Source organism: Notolepis coatsorum (assembly GCF_963971535.1).
Source record: "Notolepis coatsorum genome assembly, chromosome: 2".
Lineage (NCBI taxonomy): Eukaryota > Metazoa > Chordata > Actinopteri > Aulopiformes > Paralepididae > Notolepis > Notolepis coatsorum.
In genome coordinates, this window is record NC_140166.1 from 178844631 (window position 1) to 178861893 (window position 17263).

The following is a 17263-nucleotide window of genomic DNA, read 5'->3' on the forward strand; positions in this document are numbered from 1 at the left end:
CACCGCACACGACCGCAGCAGACTACAGAGAGTGGCATGTTCAGCTACACTACACGACCAAGGTACCCATGTACATGTCAAAATACTTCCCAAAGGTCAGTGAATACCACGATCACAACACCAGAGGGAGCTCCACAAATCATGTTAAACCCAGATTCGGCTCAAACAAGGGACTAAACACGTTTCGCAATTATGCCACATCAATGTGGAACGCCCTACCCAAAGCTGTAAAGGAATGTGAATCACTACCCACTTTCAAAAACACTCTCAAAAAACACCTAAGGGAGACTGCAATTCTAAACTGGCCACTGTAAATGTCCGAACACAACCCCCTCCAATGTACAGTAAATTACCAAGTATGGTCTTGTCAATATTCCAATGTACAGTTTTGTTTGTACAGTTGTACAGTGTACCCCACCCACCCACCCACCTCCAATGTACAGTCCCCCACCTACCCAATCCAATGTACAGTTTCTACGTCAAATGTATAGATGTAGCAGTACTGTCGATTGATTGATTGATTGAAAAGTTTATTAACAGATTGCAGAATGGGTACAGTACAGCTCAATACATACATCTATCTGTATGTCATATGTTACGATGAATTGAAAATGGGGGACCCTGATGTAAACAAGATGAAAGTCTTTCTCTGGTCTGCATCCCCTTAACAATTGTATGTATTGAGCTGTACTGTACTGTACCCATTCTGCAATCTGTTAATAAAGTTTTCAATCAATCAATCAATCAGGACACTGTCTGTAGTCTTGAGTAGGGTCCAGCTGCAGCGCCGGAGAATCCTCTCAAGGGGCAAGCCTGTGGCAGGCTGGCAGCCACAGAGCAAGCTGTTTGGCGGAAAGTACAAGATTATTTTTAAAATGTTATTTGCCAAGGTATGGCGAGTGCCATACCTTGACATACCAGAACGAGTCCGACGCCCCTGGTGTCACGTACATCAGCGCGCGCCCTCTGTGGCTGCCACAGGCTTGCCCCGTGAGAGGATTCTCCGGCGCTGCAGCTGGACCCTATCGGTAGTCTTTACAAGAGCCAATCAGACACGCGCAAAAAGGTGTTGGTAGAGTGCGCGTTCCCGATACCAAACGTGATGACGTACCCTCTCCGCCGCCTGTTGGTCTTTCACAGTTGGCAACGGGGAACAGTGAAAATGGCTTCGACCCTGCCCGTAGTATGGACAAATAGCTGGAGATGACGATGTTGAGCCTTTTAACTTCGCGGGGAACACCAAAGTGTCTTCAGTGAAGAACACGTAGATAATAGTTGGGTGGAAAAAAAGAAGTGAGAGACCGCGAGCCGGAAAACGACAAGCAACACAACAGACCGCCGCGGATTTCCGTCGGGCTCACGACGAGGAGCCACTAGCAGCACTATGGAGGATATCAACTCTAATATCAACGCTGACCTGGAGGTGCGGAAGCTACAGGACTTGGTGAAGAAACTCGAACAGCAAAACGAACAGCTTCGGAGTAGATCTACATTGTTGTCTTCGTCTGGAACCGTGTCACAGAACCACAGACCCCGCAGCGCCGGATCATACGAGCCGTCGTCCCTGACAGCGGGGCTGACGACGGGGCTGGCCGGCTTCACCGGGGTGGGGTTCGGCGGGACGGGCAGCTACGGTGGGCTCCTGGAGAACTCCCGCTTCAGCCCCAGACTGTCTTACGATGGCATCAGTTTCAGGAGGGCATACGAGGACGAGGGGGCTTCTTCAGCTGCCACCGCTATCTCTACCCTGAACTCGTTTTATTCGGATCCCATCGGGGGCTTTATGGATGAAGGGGAGACCTCTATCCTGGATGAAGTGGAGATCCTCGACCTCGAAGACATGGAGTCCCTGCATGAGGAGGAGGACAGCTGGTGAGTGGCACGCCAACTTATCTGCTAACTCGAGGTTAGCCTGTAGTTAAAACCGAGGTGACAACAACAGCACACGTCTGTTGTCCCCCCCAATGTGTGATGATGACAGCTCAAAACCACACACAGCTGCCTCCAGACATTAGCTACGACTGATTGATTGATTGAAAACTTTATTAACAGATTGCAGAATGGGTACAGCACAGTACAGCTCAATACATACAATTGTTAAGGGGATGCAGACCAGAGAAAGACTTTCGTCTTGTTTACATCAGGGTCCCCCATTTTCAATTCATCACATACATGACATACAGATAGACAGTACTGCTACATCTATACATTTATGACATACCAGATTTGCAAATACAGTACTGTTTGTGATACAAAAAAGAGTCCAGAAAAGAGAGTATATACATTTGACGTAGAAACTGTACATTGGAGGAGGTTGGGTAGGTGGGGTTGGGTGGGTGTCTGGCAGCGGGGAGAATCCACAGTAATCCATTGCAATCTTCTCAATGGCTTTGGCCAGAAACTCTGGAGTCATTCAACGTTGATCATGGTGGTGTTTTGGTTTATGGAATCATCACATGTGTTGTTGCGTTGCCAAACCACCCCTCTCTGACGTGGGGTTTTTAAGATAATGCTTTGTCATGGAATCACTGTCAAATGTCCAACCCTTTCACTCTGCCTCCGTATAACTCAGAAATAATCACCACACGATGTTAGGAGGTTGATTTCTTCTTAGATGGTGGGCCCAGGCCCTCAACTGAAATGTCAAGTTTGTGATTACCACCAGTTTAATTGTTTTAGTATCTTATGATGACTGATGATGATGACTTGGAATCACATGACAGTGGTATGAGGAGTCTGTTATGTTCAGTGAAATTGAAAGTTGCTTGCCTGTTAAAACCTATTGGGAGAGGCAGCCATGGTTACCCCCCATGTTAAGATTCCAATGAGGATTACTGTTGAAACCCAAGCTACAGACTACTGCATAGCCAGGAGACAAGAGCCTAAAGGTGTGAAACAAGTAACAACACTGTCATCTCTCGTGATTTAGGCCTAACCGGTACATCTGCTGTGCTGTTTGTATGTCATAAGACTGGCGTCTATTTAAAGGGTATTACTGACGTTTATTATTTATATTATGACAGTGTTATGACTCGTTGGTTAGGGGGATGACCATTCGGCACTGTTGTCAGTTAAACTTTTTTCTTAACTGAATCATTTTGGCATCAATGTCCACATTAATCTTGTAATCCCTTTACAGTTCAATACGGTGTGTTCTTCGCTCAGCTCTGAGCAGTTGTGGTTATAAGGGTTTAGGTGGCTTTACATAGATATTCCTCCGGAGTGCAATCCCTGAACCAGGAAACTGTGATTGATTGGATTTGTGCTGCTGTGCAAATCTCATCACTCATCCCAACTCAAGGAGATCCCTCAAACATTCGCAGCAGAGGCAGTTTACAAGTGGAAATCAGGCCTCATCACAGAGCTTATACCAACCATGCCGTTGACTCAGGAGATGGGTTTAAAAAAGATCAATGGGGTGCTAGGACACACACTTACCTTGTTTTGTTTATAACAGTAAACGAGTTTAAAACACTTAGTAACAGTGTCTGGACATCCCAGTAATGATGTCTACCTCTGCGATTGCCCATCGTTAGGCCTGCCGCGATAAGCAATAAATCGATTAATTGCCGCGATAATTAAAATTAATGCAATGATTTTGACGGGCGCGATTAATTGCTATTTGCGCGTTTGTTTTAATGAGGCGGAACCAGTGCCCCTTGTCAGTCACTGTCCGTGTTGGGAGGCGGGCCGCTGGCTTTACTACAGAGCACAGCACAGATGAATGAATGAATGAAAACTTTATTTAACAGATTGCAGAATGGGTACAATACAGTACGGCTCAATACATACAATTGTTAAGGGGATGCAGACCTGAGAAAGACGTTTGTCTTGTTTCCATCAGGAGCTCCGTGGGGCAACGCCACATAGCTTAACTACATTTCTCAATAGTGTTGCTCCTTTTAATCAAGTAGCGTTAAATGCGCCGTGTGACGGGCTATCAAATAGTCATGTGAAAACCGAAAATCATGATCCAATTCTTTAGCGGAGTTCTCACTCGCTGTCTCAGCAGACATGAAGCGCGCACCGCGCACTGCTGCTGCTGCTACCCCCTCCCCACCTGTTTCTGTAACCATGTAACGTTAGTTAGCACTGCTGCTGCTGCTAATGCCTGCATGTAAACAGAGGCTATTGCCTCACCGTGACGTTAGTCTAGTCAGTGTGGGACCTTCGTGAGATAACGTTAGCTACCGTTACAAAATGACCCAGTCAACTATTCACTTAGTTTAATACACGAGGCATTGTGTAACGTTATCCAGCCGGCTAGCTACGGATAGCTCCCGACATCAACAAATCCTCCAGCAATAGTCCAGTGCATAATACCTCCGTTGGCTAGGTAACTAGTCACTACGAAATGTCGCAGTAAACTAAATAGTTCACTGAGGCGTTGTCCCAACGCCATCCAGCAGTAGCTACAGATAGCTCTTGGCATCAATGTCCTACAACAACATGCGTATTCGAGTCCCTGGTTTACATCGCATGAGTGAGGGCTGCTGACTAGGGTCCAGGTGCAGCGCCGGGGAAAAGTCTAAAACACCGGAAAAGACGGAGCGGTGGGCTTCAAAATAAAAGTTTTGGGAAATAAATGTCTCAAAAAAAATTTCTCTAACCGGTCGCAATAATATCGCTTATCGCGATATTTTCGGGGGCAATTAATCGCCCAGCAAAATGTGTTATCGTGGCAGGCCTACCCATCGTTAATCGTTTTGTTATGGTTTGCTTTGGTCTCCATTGGCTGATTGGCCTCCGTGCTGATGGCACAGGAAAAAAGGTAGGGCACATTGGGAGTAGGTCAGCGCTTGGTGAAGGGGACATTATGGTTATCTTGTAGGTTTCACTACCAGGGAGGGACTGTGGAGATGAGAGCTGAGGAGACGACTCTGCAAATAGGCTATAGGCCAGATTGTCTGATTATGTATGCAGCCTATTTGGTTGCTGGCAGCCCATTAACTAGATCAATCATCAGAGTAAACATGGCCCATTGGTCTGCTGCTTGTAGGAAACCTATGCTGGCTGTCAGGCTGGACTGATAGCTTCCATATTACAGTTACTCTTATTTCTGGTCCCTCCTTTTATGCCCTACAGACCCAGTCCCCTCTGTTGTTCTGGGCTGCCTGCCTGGATGTTTCCCTGCCCATTGGATTAGATTGATACTCTGGATTATTATTACCCCGTACTACAGAGACCTTGCCATAGACTGTAATCCCTGGCTGAATTAGCATCAGACTGGATTTGCAGGGCCGCTCTCTGTTGACTGGATAGATGCATATCAATGTCCTGCGGCCCAAGTGCATGCACCATGCGTTTTATATAGTCAGGGTTTGCTGTCGATGTAAGAAACGGTAAACCGCAGCCGTTGCGTTATGTGGAATATTGAATGTTGTGCTTTGTTGACAGACTCTATGATGGTACGAGGCAACTTAAAAACAGGCCTATCTTCCAACTGCAGAAAATGTACAGTAGGCCTGCAACATTGCTATGGAAGGTTTCCTCTTTGCCTGAAACGGAGCTGACAAGCTGCTGACTCAGAATTCTCCTCCTGAAGCTCCGATCTGCTCCTCTTCTCTTCAGCGGTGGAGTAAAGTATTTGTAAAAATGATTCAGGCGCTAACCCCTAATCGCTGTGTGCTATTGGTTTCATAATTGGTGAGGTGGAGACGTGGAATGGTCAGCTTTTGCTGCAACTTGCTATCAAACTTATCAAATGCGGCAAGGCCATCTTCATCTTTGGAACTTAGTCTCTGTGAAGTCGCACTGTCCCCAATGTGGAGTAATAGCCAGTAGCCACTAGCCACAGAGACAAAAGGTAGTAATCTGTGCAGAATCTTGGCTGGAGGTGCCATTTCTGTTGTAGCAACACATGACCTAGATTTGAACTCATATTTCTAGTGTGTGGAAAAGTGCAAATGACTACAAAATGTACAAAATAGCCCAACCTTTTGTAAGCTTTTCAGATGGTGGAATTTCTACTGTGACCATAAAATAAGGCAATGCCCCCACAATGCTGAATAGGCCTATTCAATTCCAATTTTGTTTCACATAAAAAAAGATCTCAAATTAGAGTTGGCATTTCACTATGGAAATGTTCTCCCCCTGTAAAAATGTACCAAACCGTGACCACAATACAGAGATATAGGCCTATTCTGCTATTTGAGCCGTACATTTTGTGGTGAATAATTTCCAAGGGAATGAACATTCAGTCGTTGGATAAAACGGCTCGTTCCCTCTCTGTCCGTGATGTAGTCCGTGATAAAACACCATCCATATGTTCATCATCCCCACAACACATAGACCTCCTCTGATAGTTACCAGGTCATATCACCTATCGGTTGTCTCTGTCATAATTTTCCCGCGTGCCTCTCCTTGTTAGCATTGTTTTCTAGTAGATGGTATAAACGACGTCACTCTTTTTCTGGGAGAATGGGTGCTTGGAAGAGTGCTTAAAATTCCGGTAATTCCCCTCTGTATTCGTTTTCCAGTTGCTGCAGTTCTTTGTACTTGAAAACATGTGCCTTTTTGACCCCTCACCGCTCCAACAGCTTGCTTTAATGAACTTGATAAACAATGTATGCATATGTCAGTGTGTACAGTGAGGTAATTGTGTGTGTGATCGCCTCTTCTCTCAGGCTGTACGAGGCGAAGCTTAACAGCCCACTGCAGAAGACTCTGAGTCCCATCGTGTGGTGTCGCCAGGCGCTCGACAACCCCAGTCCTGACATGGAGTCCGCCAAGCGCTCCCTGATCCACAGACTGGACCTCACCATGTCAGGTAAAATAACCCCCAACATCAGCTGTTCCCGAGTGGACATGAGCGTACAGAGAGGCGAGCAGCGTGACGTGGTGGCGGGAGAGCGCTGTGCCAGGCCAGCTGGATTTAACTGCAGATGACAGGGGTCATTTTTCTTATTTTTTGCTGTTTCACGTGTCTTTCACATGAGCGAGTTACTATGAGAGAACAAATCCTTCTTCATCATGAATGCAAATCTGGTTCAATCTTATTTCAGAATCAGTGCAGGCTAATATGCATGTGCATGTTAATTGGCTTCCGAGAACACGTAAGCTCTCACAGGATCAACGGAAGAATATAGTTCTTATCATCCAATTAAAATATTTGGAGAAAGAAAATCCACTGGCATACCAACAACACACGTGATTTCTCATGGCTGTGTGAAGCCACTGGCTTTGTTGATGCACAATACAGGTCAGTACAGCCTGATCGGAAGTACTAAGACCAATTCAGTTCACTTCTATTATTAGCTGCAACCAGCTGCGCAATAAGTCACCGGCTCGTCCAGAATGTCCCCACCCTCTAGCTGCCACATGTTTTGCCCTAGGAGGCTGAGATTGGGCATAGAGGTCAAGTGTGTGTGATGGTGTGTGTGTGTATGTTCATGCCAATTGGCTAAATGATAATAGCAGTGGCCTATCACAAAAAGGTTGCAGCTATTGCGAATTTGCGCTCGTTTTGCTATTCATTTGCGTGCATTGCTGTATGTTAGGAATAGGACAGCTTTTCACTCACTTCTGTATATCCAGCTATTCTCTTTTTTTTGTGATCAAATTATATCCAGCTATTCTCACTCTCCTCTTCCTCTCTGCTCTTCTCCTGTATCCACTCAATCAAATCCAATACTATCAAAGGGTAAGAGTGATGCTAGTATCTAAGTATGGGATGTCGGGGGGCAATGATGCTAATCGGGTTATCGGATATATCCGAGAATATCCCCAAGACCTTTGATTTGATTTTATTTTATTAGGGATCCCCATTAGCTGGTGCGATAGCAACCAGCTAGTCTTCCTGGGGTCCACACACAAAAAAACATACAAAAACAATTACTATTGCAAAAACAAAATTATTAAAAGTCAGTACACACAATGCATAATGAAACTACTGTAACAATTAAGATAGCTAACATTACATTAGTGTAAAACAAAAACAAAAAATAACTTTACAGTGTTAAAAACAATTTAAGATTATTTTAAAAGGTGAATCTACTGTAAATGCAGCAGTGGTTCCGAGGCAGGCCATTCCAAAGAGTTAATGCTCTAAAAATAAAAGATCTCCCCAAAGCGCTGGTTCTAGGACCTGGCAATTCAAGCTGCCCACTACTGGAACCTCTAGTGTAATGCTTGTGCACAGTATTACTAAAAACAATCTGATTATGTATAAAAACAGGAGTTTTACTGCTCATGACCAACTTGAACAGCACAAGTATATTAAAAGTAGAGGTGGGCATAGATAAATTTTTTTAATCTAGATTAATCTATCTGCAATCCTGGATTTAATCTAGATTAATCTAGATTAAAATGCCCCCAAAAAAAAAAAAAAACTGCCGAAGGCATTCAAAATATGTGTGTTCTACCCAAATAATGACCAGAAGTAAGTCCTTACTTTTTCTTTCCTCCTTATGTTTCTCAGGCCAGGTGGCCCATTACACCATGAGCCCATCTCCCGTTTCCAAAATGCATTACAGACTGTTTGAAAAAGCTGTTTTGCTATGATAATTGGTAATGAAATATCAAAATAATGTTCAATAAGATGTACTTGTGTTTAATAAGTTGTTTTATTCAGAAGTTAACACAAATAAATAATATTACCAGTACAGTACAGTATCTAGCACTCTCAGGAGCAAAACAGAAAGAATCATTTCAAACTTGAACTATGTGACATGGCTTGAATCAACTGCTCCAGTGGAGTTGCTCAGTGGCCAATGGTGTCAACTGTGGTTGTACTGGGCAGCTCCCAGGTGTGAATGGAACTGTGTGAATGTGAAGCAGGGCGTTCCTGAAAAAGAGCATCTGTGCTCAGCGAACCTACCCTGGGTAAATAAAGGTAAAAAAAAAAAAAAAAATTAATTTTTTTTTTTTTTTTTTTTTTTTTTTTTATATTAATGTGTTAATTATATTATCGCGCGATACTAGTATAGCGTTAACGCAGCATGTTAACGCCGTTAATGGCCCAGCTCTAATTAAAAGACAATCTATTTTCAACGTTAAGCCAAGAGAGGCGGGCATGCATACGGCTCACATTAGACCTTAGTGAGCAGCCCAGTACCAACCGTGCTGCCCTGTTCTGGACCACCTGAGAGTCGTGTGAAACATGTCAGATATCTGCGATCTTTCTGCCACATAGAAGCATGTCAGATCGCTTTTTCATGGAGAAAATGGATTAGCACATCTCAATCCTTTCTGTCCATTGACTGCAAAGACAGAAGGTCTTTGTTCTTCTTTTGAGTCCACATTGTTCAGTAGAAGTAGCAGATCGGAACGATACTCTGGAGTCCGAATCGACGGAGTCGCTCCTTTAGGCCAGTGTGTCCCATGTCCCTCTGTGTTCGTGACGAGGACCACTAATAATAGCCGTCCCCTCAGGCAGGGCAGGCTGTAGATCCTCCCAGCTAAAAATGGGAGGGGTCAGTTCCATTTTTATAGAGGTATGCTCATGTGACAGTAGGATCATGTTAAGTTAACGGTTCGCTGAATGTGGCTCTCGGAAGCGGATGTAATAATGGCCTCGTCTTCACAATTTCTCAGTACCTTTACAGATCATGATGACTCAACAGCACCTGTTCTATCAGTGGCTAATGATGGAGTAGCTCTTTGCCATTTTGTTGCATCATGCTCATAGATATCCCAAGAGGCCTCTCGGTAAAAGGAGAGTACACTTGACTGCCCAGTAGCTGACTAATAACACCCCGGGCAAGTAGCCACTTAAGAGGGGTTTAGGGAAGCATGGTTGTGTTTGGTGGTGACATCATCACTGTAGATGTGGAAGGCGGATGAGTCATTCGCAATGGACATGTATCCTCCCCACTACAGTCATGACCAATACCAACCTGAACTCACCCACAATCGATGGGCATTGCTGGCATGGGCATTAGTTCAAGAAATAAATATGACTAAGACACTATGGCTTCTAATCCAGACACCTGAGATCCCCAGTGGCTCCTCGTTCCTTCTCTCCACCTAAGGGGAAGGATTATTGCATTTACAGTATATATATAGCGCTTTACAATGGAGGGTTGAAATAGCCTCCTTCACCACCACTGAAGCACCCAACATTGGGCTATGTAGGCTGAAATGGCTGAAACGCTCATTAGACTAGATTTATATCCGCCAGTTAAGGGGGAGGGATGATTAGGTGACCTTGATGTCAGAGACCTGATTGGGAATTTGTCCAGGAACGTCAGAGAACCCCCTACTTTAGGCGCCCTGTGTTCTTTTAACGACCAAATTCAGTTAGGACCTCGGTTTAATGTCTCATCCGAAGGATGTCACTCGCAACTGTGCGGTGTCCCTCCCTATCGTTACAAGGGCATCGTTACTAACAAGTCCAGAGGACAGAGTTCTCCCTGTGGCACAACAGCCTTGACCGGGGCTTGAACCTGCGATCTTCCGATCATGAGTCGGGACAAAACCACACATGGACAGCTTCATCCAGGAAGATGAGATGTCTCTTGCTCAACATTACATCCAGGCTGGATCTTGGCATGTGTGTGTGTGTGTGACACACACGCCCTCCTGGCTGTTCTCTCTCACGCCGTCACTCAGAGGGCAGTGTTGGAACCTCTCTCTCAGACAGGAGCATGGAACCTCTCTCTCAGACAGGAGTATGGAACCTCTCTCTCAGACAGGAGTATGGAACCTCTCTCTCAGACAGGAGTATGGAACCTCTCTCTCAGACAGGAGCATGGAGCCTCTCTCTCAGACAGGAGTATGGAACCTCTCTCTCAGACAGGAGCATGGAACCTCTCTCAGACAGGAGTATGGAACCTCTCTCAGACAGGAGTATGGAACCTCTCTCTCAGACAGGAGTATGGAACCTCTCTCTCAGACAGGAGTATGGAACCTCTCTCTCAGACAGGAGCATGGAACCTCTCTCTCAGACAGGAGTATGGAACCTCTCTCTCGGACGGGAGTGTGGAACCTCTCTCTCAGACGGGAGTGTGGAACCTCTCTCTCAGACGGGAGTGTGGAACCTCTCTCTCAGACGGGAGTGTGGAACCTCTCTCTCAGACGGGAGTGTGGAACCTCTCTCTCAGACGGGAGTGTGGAACCTCTCTCTCAGACGGGAGCATGGAACCTCTCTCAGACAGGAGTATGGAACCTCTCTCAGACAGGAGTATGGAACCTCTCTCTCAGACAGGAGTATGGAACCTCTCTCTCAGACAGGAGTATGGAACCTCTCTCTCAGACAGGAGCATGGAACCTCTCTCTCAGACGGGAGTGTGGAACCTCTCTCTCAGACGGGAGTGTGGAACCTCTCTCTCAGACGGGAGTGTGGAACCTCTCAGACGGGTGTGTGGAACCTCTCTCTCAGACAGGTGTATGGAACCTCTCTCTCAGACAGGAGTGTGGAACCTCTCTCTCAGACGGGAGTGTGGAACCTCTCAGACGGGTGTGTGGAACCTCTCTCTCAGACAGGTGTGTGGAACCTCTCTCTCAGACGGGAGTATGGAACCTCTCAGACGGGTGTGTGGAACCTCTCTCTCAGATGGGTGTGTGGAACCTCTCTCAGACAGGAGTATGGAACCTCTCTCTCAGATGGGTGTGTGGAACCTCTCTCTCAGACAGGAGTGTGGAACCTCTCTCAGATGGGTGTGTGGAACCTCTCTCAGATGGGTGTGTGGAACCTCTCTCTCAGATGGGTGTGTGGAACCTCTCTCAGATGGGTGTGTGGAACCTCTCTCTCAGACAGGTGTATGGAACCTCTCTCTCACGATGGGTGTGTGGAACCTCTCTCAGATGGGTGTGTGGAACCTCTCTCAGACAGGTGTGTGGAACCTCTCTCTCAGATGGGTGTGTGGAACCTCTCTCAGACGGGTGTGTGGAACCTCAATCTCAGACAGGTGTGTGGAACCTCTCTCTCAGATGGGTGTGTGGAACCTCTCTCTCAGACAGGAGTATGGAACCTCTCTCTCAGATGGGTGTGTGGAACCTCTCTCTCAGACAGGAGTATGGAACCTCTCTCTCACGATGGGTGTGTGGAACCTCTCTAAGTGTGGATTCTGTGGAAATCCTGTTGCCATGGTTTTTGGCTGAGGGTTTGAACTGTTTCTGCACAAGTGACTGTTCACAGAAGAAATTCAAGTCACTTATGGCAAATGTAAGTCATCATACTAATTTGCCTATTCTGTAATATAATGGCTACATCATTGAGAAGGGGAGGTGTGTGTGTGTGTGTGTGTGTCAGTCATTCCTCCAGCCTGTCTGAGCAGTGTGAATAGACAACACATTTTGTTCCAGTCTGTGTCCATGGTGACCAAGCCCTCAGTCTTAACACTCCGTGTGAGAATGTAAACGATGCATCCCTGAATTCCATGCTTTGGTTACATAAGTAAGTGACAGGAGGAGTACTGTTTCCTGGGATAGTTGGCAGGTAATAGTATAACAGTGAGACACCTTTTTGATTCGTGTTTTTCAAAATGTCTAAACCATTTGCACCTGGAGCTGACCTATTGAATTAGCCTCTGAAGACTATCACTTCACCTTTCTGCTGCTCAGACAGCTGTGTCGGGATGTTGATCCAGCTAGTTTGACGAGAACACGCTAGAACAGAAAGTCCCTAACCCCAGGCACATAGCAGGGCCGTCATATGTCTCCCTCTTAACCGTTTTGACATGTCTTTCGGGCCTAATCTTCAATACGCGTCATGTCCTTTCACACTACCGTATCTAATTTCTATCATTTCTGTCGTCTTATCCATGTGGATCTCTTCCATCTGATTCATAATATTAGCCTAACCCTCTGTGGCCTCCTCTCACGTGAAAGGCATGTCATTGTATATTGTTATAGTTTCATATTAAAGATGGCTCAAACTTTAAACTATAGTGATATGGTCAAAATATGATATCACAATATTTTTCGTACTTTTGATAGTATAACAGTATTTGGTTTTTCCAGTGTAGATCACAGCGTGATTTGACATCTCTGATGTCTTTTTGTTTGGAATACAATTGTTGTCGTGGTGCTTTCTCATTCAAAAAGGGTATATTTTTAATCTAACTTCTATGCCTAAAATATATTATGTAAATGTATCAAACTGCTGAGAGGAAATTATTTTAGATTTACTTAAAAATACATATAGATTTACGATTTCTATATATTGTTAACGTCAGTATAGTAAAAAATACACACCTTTTGCATGGATGACGGTATACTGTACCTTCATATCCAGCCCTAAAGCCACCCTATTCATTCTATTAGGCTGTTGTGTGCAGATTCATTCTATTAGGCTGTTGTGTGCAGATTTCATTTAGGGTATTGTTTGACAGTGGAACGCTGGTCTGACGATTCTGCAGCAAAAGGGAAAGGACTCTATTACACTTTCCCCTTCAGTAAATGTAAGCAAGCAGTGGTCTGTGACAGAAACTGGAATGACTCTTCAGTAAAAAAACAAATGCATTATTCAGACTTAGATTATCATCTCTAAGGGGGGGAAATACATTTTGTGAAGTATTTTAACATCTGCTAATCAATATTCAATACTCAATATGTTGTCGTCAAACACCTTTCTACGTTTTAAAGGGGCACTTCACCAAAAAACAATGCTGATTTATTTTGCACATAATCTCACACACATCCAAAAACTATGTTTTGCAAAGACAGTTTTGCACGTATTCATTCAGTTGATTTTATTTTATTTTTTTATCTACTTTTTTCTCCCGTTTTCTATTTTTCTCCCATCCCAATTTCGTATCGTCCAATTCTATCCTCCCCTGTCTCGAACGCTGTTAGGCCATGCCTCCCACAAGCCGGCTGCAATGTGGACGAAGCCTTACAGGGCTGTACACTGCGACGAGATGATCGCGAATTGCCCCTTTAATTGGCCGTTGCGATTGGTAAATAATTATCTGGGGGCGGGCTTGCGAGTAGTGCTTTCAAGCCTTGCATTCGCATTTCACTCCTAAATTATCCAAGGCGTGTGATGACGCGATGACGTCACTCACGCGAGCTGAGGAGTGAGCACTCAGCAGGTATGATCAGCGGGAACAATCGACTGAGCACTCACTCTGATAGACTGGCTGACTGTCTGATTCATTTAGCTATGAAGAAAAGTAAAGTTAGTATTGCTTCATATTTTCGACGCGTTCGACCTCCTATAGTGAGCCGAACTGAACTGAACTCAGACACACTCCTCCCTCCCGCACCCGTGGCTGTTTTTTTTTTTTTTTTTTTTGGTCTTTTTCCCCCTCCATTTTTCCTCCGATTTTCTCCCATCCCAATGTTAGTCGTATGCCAATTCCCAGTCCCTTCCTGGTCGCTGCGCACTTACCCCCCACAGTCAGATCATCTGGGAGAGTGGAGGCTACCACGTGCTTCCTCCGACACACGTCCAGCCAATCACCGCTTCTTTTCACCTGGCAGCGCGGATTCTCATTGAGAGGGCGTAGCGTGTGGGAGGACCACACTATCCCCCTCACGTCCAATCCGCGCTTAGCAGGCGCCCCGACCGAACTGTAGGAGTCGCTGTTTACAACGACCCGGACCCACCCCGCCAGCTTCTCCCACCCTCTGATACAGCCAATTGTATCAGTGCAGACGGCCAGCCAAGCTGGTGACAACCCCGGAGCTGTGAGCTGGATTCGAACAGGCAAATCCAGCTCAGCTCCGGGGCTGGTGACGAACGCAATCTCCGCTCGGCCACCTAACCGCCCACCCGTGGCTGTTGTAAACACTAGTCTCTAGTGGGACACTGGGACCTCGGTGAGCCTGCCAGCCAGCTAGCTACTGATATCAACAAATGCTCCAGCAAGTCTAGTAGTGCATGATAGCTCGCGTTAGCTCACTGTTCAAAACGAAACGTCCCATTAAACTAAATAGCTACAGATAGCTCCTGATATCAATGTCTTATAACACTGAGTCGATGCGTATTCGAGCTGAGGGCACGCTGAATATAGTCAATAGGGTCCAGCTGCAGCGCCGGAGAATCCTGGCCGTAGCTGGAGGCTACAGTATAGGGTCCAGCTGCAGCTCCGGAGAATCCTGGCCGTAGCTGGAGGCTACTCGAGTACACACAGACAGTGGAGCTGGTTGCATATAGCGAGCATTTTGACTTGTTGCGTGGTGGCGATGTCTCGCAGATAATACAACTACAAGTATGATTATATAATATATATATTTTATTAAAAAAAAAATTATATAAAAATTTTTTTTCTTTAAAAAAAAAAAAATCAAAAACAATCGATATAAATAATGGTAAAATTGTTATTTAAAAATTTGCCCCTAAAAACATTTTTTTGCCCCTAAATTTCTCATTTAGGGGCAAGTGTGCCCCTAGTGAAAAAGCTTAGCGTACAGCCCTGCGGCTTACATCACGTGTCCCCTCCGGTACTCGAGGAAGCAGCCGTCGCATCTTTTCACCTGCACAGCGCGATCTCTCAGCGGCGGGGGTCTGCGTGGGAGGGACACGCCGCCCCCGTCGCTTCCTGATTCTGCTGCGCAGGCGCACCAACCGACCTGTAGGAGTCGCTGTCCACAACGTCCGATCCCCACCCATCAGCTTTCCCACCCCTAACACTGCCAATTGTGTTAGTATGAACGACCAGCCAAGCTGATAGCAATGCGGAGAGCTGGGCTCGAACCCAGCGTCTCCTGCATTGGTGGCGAGCACCTTGCCCACTACACCACCTAGCCGCCCAGTTGAGTTTTTTTTTAGTAAATAATGGCCATCAGTGATGTCATGGGGGACATTGAATCCTTGTGTTAATTACAGCTCAATGAAATGATAAGGTAGTAATCCCTATAAAACAAAGTATTGCCATTTTTTTCATCGACATCAATGCATGGAGCTGTATTAAATTGAAAACAACACAAGTTGGGGCAACAGTGGCTCAGGAGGTAGAGCGGCCGTCTGGTAGTCGGAAGGCTCCCAGTTCGATTCCCGCTCCTCCCGGGCAGCGTTGTGTGAATGTGTGAGTGAATGGGTGAATGTGAGGAACAAGATTTGAAAGCGATTTGGATAAAAGCGCTATATTAAATGCACCATTTATTTAGGCCTACCATTTACAAGGATTCAATGTCCCACGATGACATCACCGGTAGCCATATTCAAACTCATTCAATAACTGTCAGACTAAATTAATGTGTGCAAAACTGCAGTTTCTGGATGTGTGTGAGATTATGTGCAAAATAAATCAGCATTGTTTCTTGGTGAAGTGCCCCTTTAGCAGAATATTATGCTCTATAATCAGTGGTTCCCAAACTGTGGTGCGGTGCGCGAGCGCCCTCTAGGTGGTGCGACGTGCGTGACATGAAAAGGCTAATGGTGAGGGCGGCTAGGTGGTGTAGTGGGCAAGGCACTCGCCACCAATGTGGAGACGCTGGGTTCGCGTGTTCGAATCCAGCTCTCCACATTGTTTTCAGTTTGGCTGGTCGTCCGTACTAATACAATTGGCAGTATTAGAGGGTGGGAAACTGATGGGTGGGGATCAGGCGTTGTGGACAGCGACTCCTACAGGTCGGTTGGTGCGCCTGCGCAGTAGAATCAGGAAGTGTCGGGGGCAGCGTGAGCCTCCCACGCGTTACTCCTCGCCACTGAGAGATCGAGCTGCGCAGGTGAAAAGATGTGACTGCTGTTACCTCAAGTACCGGAGGGGACTTGTGCTATGTATGACTTAGTCCACATTGCAGCCGGCTTGTGGGAGGCAAGAAACAGCGTTCGTGACAGGGGAGGGTTGAATTGGATGATACGAAATTGGGATGGGAGAAAATATAGAAAATGGGAGAAAAAGTGGATAAAAAAAAGAAAAGGCTAATGGTGGTAAATAATTTTTTTTCTTTTTTTTTCTTTTTTTTTTACAATAAAATTTCATAAAAATCTTAGTCAAACCTTTAGTATTATGAATATTAAACATGCTGGCAGAGTACATGCATCCATGTTGTCGTGAACATTTTAATTAAATAAAGAAATTCCCTATCCATAGTCACCGTGGGAAGAGATAAAATAAAAAATAAAATAAAATAAAACAATTTTTTCGAACAGAAACCCATTGGGGGGTGCGCCAGCTAGGTCGGGAGGTGACGGGGGGTGCACGGCCAAAAAAGTTTGGGAACCGCTGCTGTGTGATCTGTAATAAACAGTTTTCCCCAGCTGTTGGGTTTGTCAGCGGTACGTCAGTAACAGCTCCCCCTCACTGATAATGACATGCTGAATATAGTTGGTCCTACAGCACAGTGTAATGTGTAAATGTCATCTATCATAAGCCTGAGGCAGGGACTGTCTTTTATTTGTTTTAGGGCAGAGGATTTGAGGACACTCTAT

General features: G+C 45.5%; 1 protein-coding gene across 9 annotated transcripts in view; it reads left to right on the top strand.

Moving 5' to 3' along the window:
• The first annotated feature begins 1145 nt into the window (after positions 1 to 1145).
• Positions 1146 to 17263, top strand: part of slain2 (SLAIN motif family, member 2) — a 40046-nt gene continuing 23928 nt past the window's right edge. For all 9 annotated transcript variants that reach the window (XM_084307687.1, XM_084307682.1, XM_084307684.1 and 6 more), the window contains exons 1-2: positions 1146 to 1872; positions 6627 to 6769. In XM_084307687.1, coding sequence (XP_084163813.1) covers positions 1385 to 1872; positions 6627 to 6769 — 631 coding nt within the window. In that variant the 5' untranslated portion in view covers positions 1146 to 1384. The remainder of the gene's footprint in view (positions 1873 to 6626; positions 6770 to 17263) is intronic.